Source organism: Caenorhabditis remanei, chromosome V (assembly GCF_010183535.1).
Source record: "Caenorhabditis remanei strain PX506 chromosome V, whole genome shotgun sequence".
NCBI classification, from domain to species: domain Eukaryota; kingdom Metazoa; phylum Nematoda; class Chromadorea; order Rhabditida; family Rhabditidae; genus Caenorhabditis; species Caenorhabditis remanei.
Window position 1 is genome coordinate 3,927,230 of NC_071332.1, and position 16,149 is coordinate 3,943,378.

Sequence of the window (16,149 nt, forward strand, 5' to 3'; positions counted from 1 at the left end):
ATTTGGAGCATTTTTTGATGAGTTATAAAGACTTTCCCGTGACCACTACTTTTGACTTCTGGAGCTCTGGCACGATGGTCGGAGTTTAAGAAACCGATTCAACATAATTTTTTATTTTATTTTGATTATTTCCAACATTTTGAAACAAAAAACTCAATAACTCCAAGAGAAAAATAAAAAGTTTTTTTTCGGATTTTCAAATCAAGATCGGGAATTATCGATTATCGAAAAAATCAGTGATGGAAATTTTTCAAAAAACATATATCCCTATTGATGAATACTTTGGCTACCTTTGAAAAAAAAGTTTTTGCAAAACGGACACGATTGAGCAGAGTTACACATAAAAGTATGAAGGGGTGCTCACTTATGCTCGCTACTGTATAAACTTATAAGTTCGGTCATACCTACACCCTCAAACCTTCCAGCTTTTCTACTTTTCTAATGTTCTTCTATTTCGGTAGAGCGCGGTCGTCTTGTGTGTCTTCTATCGGACCATCTGCCACCATCTGCTCCTCATTGATTCCCCACCCAATTGTCTAGTACGACCCTTTTTCTTGACCCACAAAACATGTTCAAAAAAATATTCGACCACTTCGATAACGCTCAATTTTTGTCTCGAATTTTTCACTGGATATCATTTTGAGTGTTATGTTGTTTATGCCTTCTGAAAAAGTGATCGATGGTTATGGTATTTACTCGCTGTGGCTAGTGTTTGCATACTTTGGTATCAACGGATACTTGACATTTAGTATCGAAGAAAACGCGATTCGACCGGTGAACTATTATAAGAGAAATGTAAGAGTGGCTATAATTGGGACAATTATCTATTTAATTAGTCACTTTATTATTTTGTACTCACTCGATCCGGATGGATGGGTAAGTTATTAAGTTATTTATATGTTGTAGAAATCGATAATTAAGTTGCAGACCCACTATACCATATTCTGTCTACTCAATGTGTTTTATCTATTATTTTATGTCCGATACACGTGGAAAGTTAAGGATATTAGTGGATTCAATTTGAGATATGGATATGGTATTGGACTAGCTGTTATCGGGATGATAAGTTATGCGCTTTATTGTTATCAGGTTAGTTTTTCTCAAAATCTGGAAAAATTATCAAAAAGTTGTCAACTACAAAAATATAGAACAAGTTTTAAGCTACATTTTTGTAGTTAACAATTTCCTAGTAGCTCTTTTAGTTTTTGAGATAAGCGACTTTAACGGTGCAGACTTCCGTCAAGTGTGGTTCATTTTCAAATCGTCCTATCTCAAAAACGTGAATAGCTATCAAAAAATTGTCAAGTACAAAAATGTAACCCTTGATTTGGTCTATATTTTTGCAATTGACATCTTTTTGATAGTTTCTCTAGATTTCGAGATATGCGCCTTTGAAGATGCGCCTTAAAACCACAAAGGGAGAGACGCCGACAGTCAGACACTCTAGCTTCTCTGCGTCTCTTTCCCCGCTCACCGTTTCAAGCAACCTATCTTTAGAGTCGTTTATCTCAAAAGTGTGAAGAGCTACAAAAAAGTTGTAAACTGCAACAATGTAGCTCTAGACATTTGCAATAAAACCAGTATACACATGTCATGGTAGAAAATTTGAAGACTTGCTGAAAACGGTCGGAAGACGCCAACTAGAGAAATCACAGCTGTTTTTCCAGAATTTCAAAACTATTCACGCACTCCAATTCTACACATTGCTTCATTGTATCTACGATTTCTGTCTCACTTTCAAATATTTCTGTGTCGAATTACCGGATCCTGAAGAGACTTTATTGCAACGGATTAAGACTGAATGATGCATTTTTTGTTGTTTTTGTTGAATTAATAAAAGTTATAAACTTATAACAATTGTTCTGTCATACCTACGCCCTCAAACCTTCCAGCTTTTCTATTTTTCTAATGTTCTTCAGTTTCGGTAGAGCGTGGTTGTAGAGCTCTATTGTGCGTCTTCTATCGGACCATCTGCCACCATACAATCATTGATTTTCCCCTCTAGTGAAACCATTCCCCCCTCTCAACCATGCTCTATGTTGTAGAAAAACCGTCAGAGTATAGAGACTTTATTGCTAGAGTTGGCTCACTGGATGTCATATACGCTATTTGGACAGTAAATACCGCATACGGAAATCATGAAATAATGGGTTATTTGCCGTTCTTAGTACTCGGTTATCTTGGTTTCAACTTGAATCTTTCTATCAAAATGCAACCAGATACAATTCGATCGGTGGACTATTATAAGGGAAAAATGAGAGTGGCTATAATTGGGTCAATTATCTATTTAATTGGTCATTTCATTGTTTTGTACTCACTCGATTTGGATGGATGGGTAAGTTATCTCTATGTTGTACATAAAAATCGATAATTAAATTGCAGACCCACTATACCATATTCAACCTTCTCAATGTGTTTTATGCATTATTTTATATCAGATACACATGGAAAATTGTGGATATTATCGGATTCAACTTGAAATATGGATATGGTATTGGACTAGCTGTTTGTGCACTAGTCACTATAATTGTTTGCTGGTATCAGGTTGGTTTTTTTTTGCTTTAATCTTTGAAATCGGTATATCTCTAAAGCTTGACAAGTTATCAAAAATATTCCAACTACGAAATTATAGAGCAAGTTTTCAGCGACATTTTTGTAGTTGACAGTTTTCCAAAAGCTCTTTTGGTTTTACAGCTATGCCAGAGTTGCATGGAAGTGAAAATTTCTTATCCGGAAGTCGGAAGTCGGAAGTGAAAAAACGCCCGGAAGTGGGAAGTTGGAAGTCGGAAGTCGGAATTATATTTTTTCGCAAATATTCAAAAACTCCAAGAGAAAAGATCATAAAATTGGCGGAAATCAGTGGAAAATTAGGTTTTGGATGAAGAAAAGCCAATTTTCTCTCTTTTGAGACCATTTTTTCAAGTATTTCTGCGAAATATACTTTTCGGAAATTCCACAGTTAAATATGGAATGACGGAAGTCGGAAGTGAAATTCCTTATCCGGAAGTCGGAAGTCGGAATTCCATGCAACTCTGAGCTATGCGCCTTTAAAATGACATGTTTTGTCAAATGGCGGTTTTACCCATCTTCAAACCGTAAAAAACCTATGAAAGCTATCAAAAAGTTGTCAACTGCAAAATTAGAGAGCTAGTTTTTTTCTACCGTAATAACAAAAATTGCAGACAAATGGTTGTCTACCCGTACTCTAAAACTAACATGCATTTTCAGAATCTTCGAAAAATGCGCATATATGAAGTCTACGCATTACTTCATTGTATCTACGATTTCTGTCTCACTTTCAAATATTTTTGTATCGAAATACCGGGTCCTGAAGAGACTTTATTGCAACGGATTAAGACTGAATGATGTATTTTTTTTGTTTTTTTTTTGTTGAATTAATAAATCTTTGATAATTTATTGAAAATATCCGGGCTCTCGATGTAATCATTCGGTTTAAAGCCACAAGTTTCTCATATCTTGAAGAGAAACGCTGAGTTCACATTCCTTCAGAGCTTTTTGAAATTTAAAGAAAAAAGAAAAACTAAAATTCAAAATCCCTCGCTTTTATTTTCCTGGCCGAACGCCGTGGCCGAGTTTCCGACATCCGTGTACTCCTCGTGGACAACTGGTTTTTATTTTTATTTTGCATTTTTCATGGAGCCAATTCTATCAGAATGGGATGATTCTCAATCAATTGTCAAGTCAAAAATTACTAATCGAGTAAGAAATTATCGATTTTTAGAGAAAAATAGATTTTTTAAATAGATTTTTGCATATTTCAGGCTTCAATCCGAATTTTGGAGCGATATCCACTGAAAGAAACTGATGTGGAGACACTTTTCGAGGCGGAAGAGATGACCGGTGGGGAGCCCGAAGAGCTCTATAAATTGGTAATTGAGAAGAAAAAAGAAAATTAATTTTTTTTTGAAAATTTGGAAAAAAATTATTTTTCAGTGCCGACAACTTCTAAACGTGTGGAAGTACGCGATATTTTTTCAGCCGAAGCCGGAAAATTTTGTGGAATTGTTGCAAGAGGTGGGCGGAGTCGAAAAATCAAGAAAAATTGGGAAAAAGGGGAAAAATCGCTGAAAAATCACTTTTTTTTTCTGAAAATTGACATTTTACATGTAAAAATCTAGTTTTAAGTATAAATATTGATTTTTCGGACGAAATTCTGGTTAAAAATTGCTGGAAAACCTTATGTTTATATTTACTTTTTCAAATTCAAAAAATATGCTTAGAAATTACCAAAATCCAGCAAAAACTTCCCGAAAATCGCTAAAAATGTGCGAAAAGTCGATTTTTCTAGCATTTTATGCTGAAAATTATCAAAATTCTCTTTTTTTTTTAATTTTCGAGACAAAATTCCGGTTTTGGGACTCAAATTTGTCAAAAACGCTGGAAAAATCAATTTTTCCAGAATTTCACGCTTCTTACAACCGCGCTCTACCGAAACCGAAGAAAATAGTGTGTGAAATTGAGAGAATCAGAGAAAAAGAGACATTTTTCAAGGGCATTTCGGTGGAGCGCAATTGTAAGAGCTGTGTCGTGCTAATATATTATTTCAGCTACTTTATGCTCAAAAATTTTTACCCTAAAATTGAAAAAAATGATCGAAAAATCAATTTTCAAAGTATTTTATGCTAATAATCATCAAAATTCTCATTTTTTGACTAAGACCGGTTTGTTTGATAAATTTTTAGCCAAAAACGCTAGGAAAATTAAATTGTAATTTTTCTCGAATTAAGATGGTTTTCTCAATTTTTCAAGCGTTTTATGCTGAAAATCCTCGAAATTTTCCAATTTTTGGCATAAAATTCACTAAAACACGTTTTTAAATTAAATTTTTGAGACACAATTCGGATTTAAAGACTCAAAATTACCAAAAACGGTAAGAAAATTACTTTTTTTACGCTTTTATCCAGAATTTTTCCCGAAAAATTAATTTTTCTAGTATTCGAAAGCTAAAAATTATCAAATTTCTCATTTTTAGTGGTTTTTTTAACACAAAATTCAGGTTTTGACACTCGTATTTGCCAAAAACTCTGGGAAAATCAATTTTTAACGCTTTCATCCAGCTTATTTTTCTTGAAATAAGCTATTAGCACGACATGCCTCTTACAACCGCGCTCTACCGAAACCGGAGAAAATAGTGTGCGAAATTGAGAGACTCAGAGAAAAATAGACATTTTCAAAGGCATTTCGTTAGAGCGCAGTTGTAAGAACTGGGCCAAGCTAATATTTTTCAATTTTTCAAGTGTTTTATGCTTAAAATCTTCAAAATTTTCTCATTTTTTCCAGAAAAACTACCCGCCACCGGTTATCAAGGGTCTCCTCGAAGCGTACACATCCGAAACGACGGCAGAAATCGTCGAGCACCTCGCCACCGCTTCTCACTCTGCCATTCCACGTGTCTTGTCAACAGATTGGAGTTGTCGTACAGTAACCCGACGGAATGACGTGGCGACGTCCGATCGAGAAGCAATTTTGACGTTTTCCACTGTCGACGGCGTGAAACGAATCGAATTGAGTGGGCGGGACTTGGAGAAGTTGTATTGGAGTGTGAATCGAGTGCAGACGTCGTTGGATTCCTTGTTGGAGCGATGAGAATGGAGAATTATTGATAAACTTTTTGAATTTTATGTAAATTTCACTGGGGCACACTTTAATAAGCTCCGCCCCTTTTTGTTCCATTGCGATAGCTTGAAATATTTTTTTTAAATGTGTGAAATGAGACCCGCCTACAATTATAGAAATAGGTGAAAGGTCGAAATTTCTGATAGAAAACTCTCAAAAATCGAGAAAAAACTATGATTTTCGTTAAAAATCGCAGAAAAATTAGGCTTTTTGAAAAGAATTTCGAAATTTTCTGTTAGAATTTTCGATAAAAATTGCTAAAAATCGATTTTCTAGCAGAAAATTGTCAAAAATCGGGAAAAATATGATTTTCGTGGAAAAATCGCAGGAAAATCAGTTTTTTTTTTTGAAATTCTAGAGCGAAAATTAAATTTTTCGAAATTTTTCGTTAGAATTTTCCTATTTTAGATTTAAAAAATTGAAAAAAAAACGCTCAAATCGACTTTTCGCTCAAAATGCGTATATTTTTCTGATAACAATCATAAAAATCTCGATTTTCTACGATTTCCAGTAAAATTTTTCTAAATTTGGCTTCAAAAATTACAAAAAAAGACACAATTAACAACAAAAACACTCAAAAATTAACAAAAAACTACAAAAAAGTGAACTAAGAATTCCTCAAAAATTTATCATAAGCAACGGGGAACGTCTTCGCCGCCAACATCGCGAATCCGGCATCAGAAGCATGAAGAAAATGTTCCAGTTTCACTAAATCAACGTGGGAATCATCTGAATCCTCGACGATGACTTCAGAAGCATCTTTCCGAGATTCTTTTTTCTCTGCCAACTGGTAGTGAGCCCTTCCCAATCGATTCAAAAAGTCGTGACGAGATTTGATGACACTCAGCGAGCAACGGAGGATGAACGGGTGCTCCAGAATCGTTTCGTTGTTGATTCGCATCACGTCACGAACGTATTTGTAGGTACGGGACACTAGTTTGGCGTCTGAAAATTTTGAAATTTTTTTCCAAAAATCCGTTATTTTTTGCTTGAAAATGCAGAAAAATCCAATGAAAACTCTCGAAATTCCTGGTACGGTAATCTGAGCAAGCGCGCTCTACCGAAACCAAGCAAAAATTGTTTGGAGAGACGCAGAGAACACGATTTCGATGGAGCGCATTTGTGAAAAGCCGAACTTTTTTTTACAACTGCGCCCCACCGCAAATCTCGCGCGCCGACACAGTTTTTGACCAATTTTCGCTATTTTTCATAATAATTTACCGGAAAAAAATGAAGAAAATAGCAAAAAATAGGTCGAAAACTGTGAAAATCTGTTCGGCTTTTCACAAACGCGCTCCACCGAAATCATGCTCTCTGCGTCTCTCCACACACAATTTCTCTCAGTTTCGGTAGAGCGCGCTTGCTGTGTGAATCTCAGATTACTGTAATCCACCTCACCTACCCATCATAAAAAGCCGCGGATCTACCGTAACCAAAGTCTTCAACTGTGTCTGACTGAAATTCAACTCTTTCGTGAACATTTTCACCAATCTCTCCAATGGACCCGTTCCAAACATTATGATTCTCGGCTCTTTCACAATTATCTCTCGTGTCGTTTTCGCATTTAATTTGAACTGTTGTTGGAGCCATCCGAGTCGCGAATCAATCAATTCCACGTTGCAATTCAACCAGTATCGATACTCTTTCACGATCTTTCGTCGCTCCGGTTTCGTGAATTTCTGGAGAAAGAAAATCGGAGAATACATTTTTTTAAATAAAAGTTTTCGGATTTTACATTTTTCTCGAAATCTTGTGAATCAAAGACGGTGTTCTGGCCTAGGATTCGTCAACTCGGCCATCGTGATCAGGGTTGGGAAATCCCGGGCCGAGGAAATGTCCGGCCCGGCCCGGCCTGGTCGGCCCGGATTCAAAAATTGTGCATAATTTTTTCACATATTTTTTCGAAATTTTCAATAAAAAATGATCAAAATGCTCCAAAATTCTCGTACACTTCAGTTTTTATCGATATTCCAAAACATTGTCGAAAATTCGACTTTTCTGCGAAAAATTCAACAAATTTTCAACAAATTTCAAATTTCTACTGTAGCCGGGCCGGGCCGGCGGGCTGACCGGGCCGGGCCGAGGAAAATTTTTTGGTCGGCCCGGCCCGGCCCGGAATTCCCCAACCCTGATCGTGATACTGTGAAAAAATAAAGTTTCGACAATGATTTTCAAACAAATTTTCGCGGGCTAAAACGCAAGGGGGATCGTGGGGCGGAGCTTAATCTGCAAGCGGCGCGGATATAATTCCAGCTGATTTTTAAACGAACAACAATGAATTTCAAGATAAATTTGGGTTTTAATTGATGTTTTCAACGTTTTTTGCATCGACTAAAACCCAAATTTGTCTTGAAATTCATCGTTGCTCGTTAAAAAATCAGCTGGAATTATATCCGCGCCGCTTGCAGATTAAGCTCCGCCCACGATCCCCCTTGCGTTTTAGCCCGCGAAAGTTTGTTTGAAAATCCTTGTCGAAACTTTAACAGTATCTCGCCACATTGTGCTACCGTAATACTTTGAGGGAAAATTTGAATTTTATTTCATTTTTCGTTTTTCTGCGAAAAAATATGATGAAAATCGCTTGTAAATCGCAAACTACTGCAAAATTTCCCCCCAAAACATTAACTTCAACCCATATTACTTTCATCTCCAAATAATTGAGTCTCGTCCGCATATCATTAACATCTTGTATCAAAAAGAACGGATTTCTTGTCAAATACGAGCCGATCTCCTCGTTTTCGAATCCAATTTCCTCCTGCATCAACTCGATTTTCAGACGGACATCCTCCATTTCAAGTCGTAACAAGTGCCGTCCGATACTCGTTGTATTCTCAATTTCAGCCAAATCCACTCCGATATCAACGAGAAATCGGAGAAGTGGCGAATGATTGACGAATGGAACGAGAGTTAGAGAGTGAACAGGAGGGAGATCCGATGGGTCGAATGGATGAGGATTCGATGGAGACGGCGGTTCGGAGAGATTCGAATTCGACAGTTCTCCACAGGAATAGTCGATGAGACGGTATCGAGGATAGCCTGGAAAATGGGAATTTGCGAAAAACTAATTCGATTTTTTTCGAAAGTGAGTATCGGCTGGGGTGCCTGCGGCGCTAAAATCGGCTGGGGTGCCTGCGCCGCTAAAATCGGCTGGGGTGCCTGCGCCGCTAAAATCGGCTGGGGTGCCTGTGGCGCTAGAATCGGCTGGGGTGCCTGCGCCGCTAGAATCGGCTGGGGTGCCTCCATCGCAAACGAGAGAGTATCGGCGCAGAGAGACGCAGAGTTTTTTTCTTTTTTTCTCGCGCCAACTCTGATTTTCACAGTTTTTGGCCTATTTTCGCTGTTTTTCATAATTTAAAAAAAAATTGTGAAAATCTCGTTGCGATGGGGCGCAGTTGTAAGAGAGGGGGGGGGGCTGCTAATATTAAAATTCTCAATTTTTCACGGATTTTCCGGCTAAAAATCCCATTTCTCCTCTACGAACCGGTCTCCCTCTTCAACCTCCTGGCCTCTTCGAAGACTGGAGCTGAAATTGTCTGCGTCTCTCGCATCATCAACTCTCTCTCATCCTTCAGCTGAATCTCCTGTTCGAATCTCTCGATAATCTCTCGATTCGTCTCGTTTTCCTCTTCTGAAAGAGCATTCTGAAGACTCGTCTCACTCAGTGTCTCCACTTGTTTTGATGCATATTCTGGCGGTTTTTTGGGTGTCATCTGGAAGAGAATGGAGCACTTTTGGAGCATTTTGAAATGGAAAATTTGGAATTTTTGGTTAAAAATCATATACAGACTTCTTACAATCGCGCTCTACCGAAACCAAAGAAAATTGTGTGCGAAATTGAGAGACTCAGAGAAAAAGAGACATTTCTCAAGGGCATTTCGGTGGAGCGCACTTGTGTAGTTTGAACGGAAAAAAGGAATTTCATAGCGTTTCTGACCGAAAAACACAAATTTCTATGATTTTTATACCTCAAAATCAGTTTTTTCAAGAAATTTGAAGTTTTTCAATAAAAAATAAACAAAAAACCAATTTTTCCTGCAATTTCCGTCAAAAACTTTTTTTTCAATTCTGGTGTATTTTGAACGAAAAATTGGGGAAAAAAAAGGAATTTCTATGATTAAAGTGAGAAAAACACCTATTTTTCTGTCTGAAAATAAGATTTTTTGAAGGAAATTTAAGCTTTTTTCGCACTTTTTTTAATGCACTTTTTCGGCTGTATAGGTTAAAAAAGCTCAAAATTTCACATTTTTATCAACATTTTCCAGTGAAAATTCAAGGTTCTTATTGAAAAATAGAATTTTTTTTCAGTCTAAAAATGCTGAAAACTCCATTTTTGTCTGAAAATCAAGATTTTTTCGTGTTTCATTACCATGACTACACTCCTTTGCTGTAATAATATCATTGCATTCCTCCGGAAGCATTGGACGATTCTGATGGGTGTCATTTTGTCTGAAAACGCTTTTTTTTCTGGAAAAAAGTGAATAATCGATTAAAAATAGCAATAGACGATGAGAAATCACAATTTTTCCATCAAAAACAATGATTTTTAGAGTATTGAATCATTTTCATATTACACGAAAAGAGGGAATTTGGGAAGGCATTGTTATCACAATTGAAAAAATAAAATACATCGGGGAGCCAAAAAATGAGGAATGTCGGGGGGAAAGTGGACAAAAACCGGAAATTCTAGCGAAAATAAGGGGAAAACGGAAGAAATTAATGAATTTTAGTTTTTTAGAGCGATTTTGAATGAAAAAATGAGCTAAAAATCGCATTTTATGTCGATTTTGAAGGTAAAAATTGAGAAAATCAAGAAATTTTCCGCATTTCTAGATGATTTTTGGAGAAAAATGGAAAATTTAAGCGAGTTTCCAGAAAATATTGAGAAAAAAAGGTTACAATTGGGGGATTTAAGTGAAAAATGCATGATTTTTGATAGGAAAATGCAAGAAAATGGGTCAAAAATGCGAAAAAAAATTATCAGAAAACCACTCACAGTAACTGCGCTCCACCGAAATGCCCTCTTTTTCTCTGAGTCTCTCAATTTTGCACACAATTTCTTGGGTTTCGATAGAGCGCCGTTGTAAGAAGCAATTTGGGTGGAAACACAGTAAAAATCTCATTTTCAGCCGATTTTAATGGAGTAAAATGTGGAAAAATGTGGAAAAATCATGAGAAAATCAAAAATTTAATGAATTAAAGAACATCTCTATCCAACAATTGATCCAACACGAATCCGATGGCATAATAAGTGGTCGGAGGTCCAACCAAGTGTTGTTTGTACAACGAAGCCAAATCATTGAATGGAATTCGAATCTCCTCGACGTCTTCGTCCTCTTCTTTCTCACACACTCTCGCCTTACTCACGTCGGCAGTGTAAATGAATTGAGTGTCACCGGATTGTCCGATTCCTGGAATACATTTCGCCTGAAGGTGGAATGATTCCTCTGGGAGATCGTAGCCGAGTTGTTTGACGGCGATTCGCACGAATTTACGCGGGTCCTCGTAGTCGGGGACACGATTCACGACGAGTTCCAGCTGAAAATTGTACAAAAATTGCAAAAATTGCCGTTTTAAAATCATTTTGGAAGTGATTTTCACATTTTCTGATCAATTTCGAATATTAGCTCAGAGACCCCGATTCCGAGGAAGAAAAGTTCACGGGAAAATGGGCGGAGTTTCAACTGCAACATCGCCGCGCTCTTTTTCAGCGATTTAACGTTTTATTTCATGGACGAATTTCAGTATAGTTTTTTCCGCAAATATATAGAATCACCTACTAGAAATCTTGTAAAAACGTTTTCAAGCCTCTCACTTCAAGAAATCGGCACATTTTAGACATCTAAAGAACCATACGGCGAAATTGCAGTTGAAACTCCGCCCATTTTCCCGGGAATTTTTCTTCCTCGGAATCTGAGGGGGTCTCTCAGCTCGACACTGTTCTTACAACTGCGCCCCACCGAAATGTTCTTGGAAAATGTCTCATTTTCTCTGAGTCTCTCAATTTTTTCACACTCTCTCTCTCTCTCTCTCTTCGGTTTCAGTAGAGCGCGTTTGTAAGAAGCGGATAGTTTTGAGCATTTTCAAACGAATTTCGACAATTTTTAAAGTCAATTTGAAAAAAAAAATGATGCAGGTCCAGCTCGCTGACCGAACTTTTCTAGTAGGGGTTTCAAGGTCACGGAGAGTTTTTTATTTGAAAATTCACTCAAAAAACTCTCAAAAATCGTTAGAAAATGGTAAAAAATGCTCAAAATGAGCTAAAAAATCTCGGAATTGGATTTAAAAATAGCTCAAAAACATCCGACACCTACCGTATACGCCATATTCGCATCATATTTCCAGAATTGAATCTCCTCCAACGATTTTCCAGTGTTCTCAGGCATTGCACGGCTTCGACCAATGAATACCGCTGGAAATTGGGGATTAGTAATACATTAAGCTCCGCCCACTTTTTAAAGAACTTTTCTAAGGAATCGTCCAAATTTTGGCTGTGAAAATGAGGTGTTTGAGCTGAAATAGTCTGAAAATTAGGTAGAAACTCGGTTTTTCACTGAAAATCGAGTTTTGGGCTCAAAAATTGGCTAAAAATGCTCTGGAACTTCACGAAAATTTGGTTTTCATTTGAAAAATTTGCCGAGTTTTTGGACGATTTTTAGATGATTTTCAGCATTTTTCACTCTAAAAATAATATAATCTATCGAAAAATGTGAATTTTGGCTTATTTTTGAGTATTTTTCGATCTGGATATGCTGAAAATCGCAGAAATTCCTTCTGAAGCTTCGTTTTTTTCGGTCAAAAATCAAATTTTTCAGTCAAAAAACCAGAAAATCAAATTTTTTTTCAAGCAGCTGCGAAAAATGGGCGGAGTCAGCCATCTCTTCTTAAATTTTGCCATTTTTCGTTCTGGAAATGCTGAAAATCGCTGAATTTTCTTATGAAAACTCATTTTTTTCAGTCAGAAATTCGATTTTCGACTTGATAATCATATTTTTCAGTCAAAAAAACGTGCAATTTTTTGCACGATTTGCGAAAAATGGTCGGAGTCAAAAATCTCAAGTCTCTTTGAATTTTGACACTTACGAGCTCTCATTTTCTGCAATAAAACGAGATGCTTCTTGGCCATATCCACAAGAATACACGTGGTGGTATTCGGACATAATGCGAGATCCCAGTTTCGAGTTATTCCGTTCTAGAATTAAAATAATTCAAAATTTCCGATTTTTCCTTCAATGAGGGGGGAATACCATAGTGAAAGTCATCCGTTTCGGATTGAATCCGTACTTTTTCTTGTCGAAATCCGTTGAGAATTCGATGCTGTGAATGGGTTTCGGATTATACGGTTTCCACTCGTAGTCGGTTGGTGGGCGAGCGATGAGACCTTTCTGGAAATTGTTGGATTCGGTCAGTTTTGACAATTTTTTTTGAATTTTTCACTAAAATTTTTGTGAAATTCCGACGATTTTAAGACATTTTCATAGGATTTAGAGGGGGAAAACTGCGACCCGAACCTCCGGAACTCAGCTTTTTAAAATAGGTGAAGAAACTTCAATTTTCAGCGAAAATAAGCACAAAATCGGAAAAATCTCGAGAGAAAGTTGATTTCGAGGCGAAAAATGATTGAAAATCACATGCTTCTCGCGTTTTTTTCCGGCAAAAACTGGATTTTCGATGAAAAACCGTCTCAATATTACATTTTCTACCGAAAACTCATCAAAAAACAAGACTTTTCACTTTAAAATCGTCTGAAAATCATATTTTTCATTCAAACTTCAAATGAAAACTATAATTTTCGTTGAAAAACATTCTAAAAATCCGATTTTTCCACTCAAAATTTGTGAAAACTCAAGTTTTTGATTTGAATTTCCGGGAAATAGCACAACTTTCCTATTGAAAAGTATCTTAAAATATATTTTTGGTCTGATTTTCAGATAAAAACTCAATTTTTCCATTAAGAACAGTCTGAAAAACCCAAATTCCACCAAAATTCAGATAAAAACTATTTTTCGATAAAAATATTCTTAAAAAACGGATTTTTCCACTCAAGTTTAGTGAAAATCATGATTTTTTAATGAAAAACCGTCTAAAAATCACATTTTCCACTTGAATTTCAGATAAAACTCGATATTCCGATAAAACGGCTATTCAATGGAAAACTGTCTGAAAATCACATTTTCCACACAAAATTCAGATGCAAAAAATCGATGAAAAATTGTCTGAAAAACCACATTTTTCCGTCAAATTTCATGAAAAAATGTTAAAAATCTGATTTTTTCTTTGAAAATTTGTCAAAAAACTCAATTTTTCGGTGAAAAACTGTCTGAAACCCCATTTTCCACTCAAATTTCAGGGGAATGACACAACTTTTCTATTAACAAGTATCTGAAAAACACGTTTTTTGCCCGATTTTCTCAATTTTTCAATGAAAAACTGTCTGAAAATCGCATGTTTCAGTTGAATGTTTCAATTCCTTGATTTTGAGCTTTTTATCCGAAAATCCTGAATTCCACGGTCATTTTAAGCCAGAATTCGAATTTTTTGCCGATTTTTGAGCAAAATTACCCCAAAGTGCTTTATTTTGCTCAAAATTGTGCTAGAAAACTGCTTTTTGGCTCAAATTTTTCACTTGCTCTCACCTTGGTCGGATCCAAAATAAAAAACCACCACTGGAATGCGAAGATGACCCCCGGGGGTCCCTTGACCTCAGCGTGTTCTCCTCTTCCCGGTCTTGCAATTCTCATAGCGTCTTCCAGAGAATAAAATACTTTAGTGATGACTTCTCCATCCAGAATATTACCTAGGTTATTATTAATTACCTTATTATTAATTAATTAATCACTAATTACCTCCTCCCTCACTAATTTTCATCGTTTCATCAATCTCCGCATAGAATAAATGTTGAGAATTTCCAGATTGATGAGCGCCCACAATGAATGTGACAATATGAATGAGATCATCTGAATCCACTCGATATCCACATTCCTCTGAAATCTCTTCCGATGCGATCTGACGAGGTGTCAGACCCTCTTTATCGATTAGACCCGCACACAGTTCAATGGTGAAACCGACTTCTGTATCGTAGCTTGTCCATTCGATATCCGAGAATTCTTTGCCGTGATTCTCGGGAAGATTCGCGATGTGAGAGGTGAATATTGCTGGAAATGAGGGGATTTTTCTGGATTTTTAGAAAAATTTGCTGAAAAATCAGGAAATTTTTCAGGTGTTTTAGAAAAAATGCATGGAAATTGGCATTTTCTGAACGAAAAAATAGACTTTTTGATCGGAAATTGATAGTTTTCAAAGTAATTTTTACATTTTGGTCAGTTTGAAACGGAGGAGAAAACACGATTTTTTACTAGTTTTTAGTGAAATTTTCTGAAAAAATGAGCAATTTTCAATGTTTTTTGATGAAAAACAAAGAAAATTGCTGTTTTTCGCGTAATTCCTTAAACTTTTCTTTTGTAAAATGTGTGTTTTTCGTGAAAATATCTGGAAAATAGTTTTTTGTTTGTATTTTTAAGACAAAAATATCAATTTTAGAACAGAAATTGAAGATTTTTGAATGTTTTTAAAACAAAAATCAAGAAAAATAGACATTTTTTAATCGAAAATATATATTTTTCAAAGAAATTTCAACATTTTGGTCTGTTTTAAGTCCAGATAGCTGGAAAATGGGTAAATTTTCCACGTTTTTTAGCGAAAATTGGGGAAAAATGAGAATTTTTCAATGTTTTTCAAACGGAAAATTGAAATTTTTTATCAAAAATTGGCATTTTTAACTAAAATTCGAATTTTTGTGAATTTTTAGCGAAAATGGCTGGAAAAGTGTCTGTTCTCCGTTTTTAATGATAAAAATGAGAAATTAGACTAAAAAATCAATTTTAGAACAAAAAGTGCATTTTTAAATGATTTTTGATGAAAAATAGACATTTTCGATCGAAGAATGATATTTTTTAATAAATTTGATTTTTCCGCGCAAAACATTTTTTGAACAAAAAATCAGTTTCCAACCGAAAAATTGCAAAAGTGAGGCCACCAATACTATTTTCTGCCGATTTTCAGCAAAAGTCGCTTCAAAAATGATCGTTTTTCGCAATTTTTCGACAAAAATCAAGTTTTCTTCCTTCAAAAACTTCAAATTTCCTGGTACCTGGTCTAAACTGGCGAACCAACAAGAACTGATTCCTCTCCTTATGAAACAAAAGGATCGCCACACTTCCCATTTTTTGATTGAACTCGCACACTCTCGACTTCCCGTCAATCACAAATGACATTTCCATTCCTTTCTGATATTTCGAAACGAATTCAGAGATATAGGAGACGTCACTGATTTTTGGGGAAGATGATGATGACGACGTCATCTGGATTATGGTGAAAAATGGGGTAAAGGGGTTATAGAGAAAAGATAATTATAGTTTCATGGATAAAACATTGAATCAGAAAGAATAGAAATTACAGATGGAGAGAAATGGGAATGAGAACGTTTATACACGTTTTTCAGTGGAAAAAATACGA

At 36.0% G+C, this 16,149-nt stretch overlaps 6 protein-coding genes across 6 annotated transcripts; 3 read left to right on the forward strand and 3 right to left on the reverse strand.

Moving 5' to 3' along the window:
• Window positions 1-657: 657 nt before the first annotated feature.
• GCK72_017114 (uncharacterized protein) lies at window positions 658-1,805 on the forward strand (the record flags this gene model as incomplete). Its single annotated transcript, XM_003089763.2, has 3 exons — window positions 658-876; window positions 928-1,089; window positions 1,668-1,805. The coding sequence occupies 3 exons, from the start codon at window positions 658-660 to the stop codon at window positions 1,803-1,805; spliced, it is 519 nt and encodes a 172-aa protein (XP_003089811.2).
• A 224-nt stretch (window positions 1,806-2,029) lies between these two features.
• Window positions 2,030-3,366, forward strand: GCK72_017115 (uncharacterized protein; the record flags this gene model as incomplete). Its single annotated transcript, XM_003089310.2, has 3 exons — window positions 2,030-2,335; window positions 2,383-2,544; window positions 3,229-3,366. 3 exons carry the CDS (start codon window positions 2,030-2,032, stop codon window positions 3,364-3,366), a joined length of 606 nt encoding a protein of 201 aa, XP_003089358.2.
• A 288-nt stretch (window positions 3,367-3,654) lies between these two features.
• GCK72_017116 (uncharacterized protein) lies at window positions 3,655-5,607 on the forward strand (the record flags this gene model as incomplete). The annotated part of the gene is made up of 4 exons (XM_003089308.2): window positions 3,655-3,720; window positions 3,783-3,890; window positions 3,955-4,035; window positions 5,302-5,607. The coding sequence occupies 4 exons, from the start codon at window positions 3,655-3,657 to the stop codon at window positions 5,605-5,607; spliced, it is 561 nt and encodes a 186-aa protein (XP_003089356.2).
• Window positions 5,419-5,694, reverse strand: GCK72_017117 (uncharacterized protein; the record flags this gene model as incomplete). The annotated part of the gene is made up of 1 exon (XM_053731894.1): window positions 5,419-5,694. One exon carries the CDS (start codon window positions 5,692-5,694, stop codon window positions 5,419-5,421), a length of 276 nt encoding a protein of 91 aa, XP_053580807.1.
• A 550-nt stretch (window positions 5,695-6,244) lies between these two features.
• GCK72_017118 (uncharacterized protein) lies at window positions 6,245-9,377 on the reverse strand (the record flags this gene model as incomplete). The annotated part of the gene is made up of 4 exons (XM_053731895.1): window positions 6,245-6,582; window positions 7,040-7,316; window positions 8,279-8,673; window positions 9,119-9,377. The coding sequence occupies 4 exons, from the start codon at window positions 9,375-9,377 to the stop codon at window positions 6,245-6,247; spliced, it is 1,269 nt and encodes a 422-aa protein (XP_053580808.1).
• A 1,453-nt stretch (window positions 9,378-10,830) lies between these two features.
• Window positions 10,831-15,995, reverse strand: GCK72_017119 (uncharacterized protein; the record flags this gene model as incomplete). Its single annotated transcript, XM_003091005.2, has 7 exons — window positions 10,831-11,172; window positions 11,949-12,046; window positions 12,718-12,826; window positions 12,882-13,019; window positions 14,271-14,431; window positions 14,481-14,789; window positions 15,785-15,995. The coding sequence occupies 7 exons, from the start codon at window positions 15,993-15,995 to the stop codon at window positions 10,831-10,833; spliced, it is 1,368 nt and encodes a 455-aa protein (XP_003091053.2).
• Window positions 15,996-16,149: the final 154 nt, after the last annotated feature.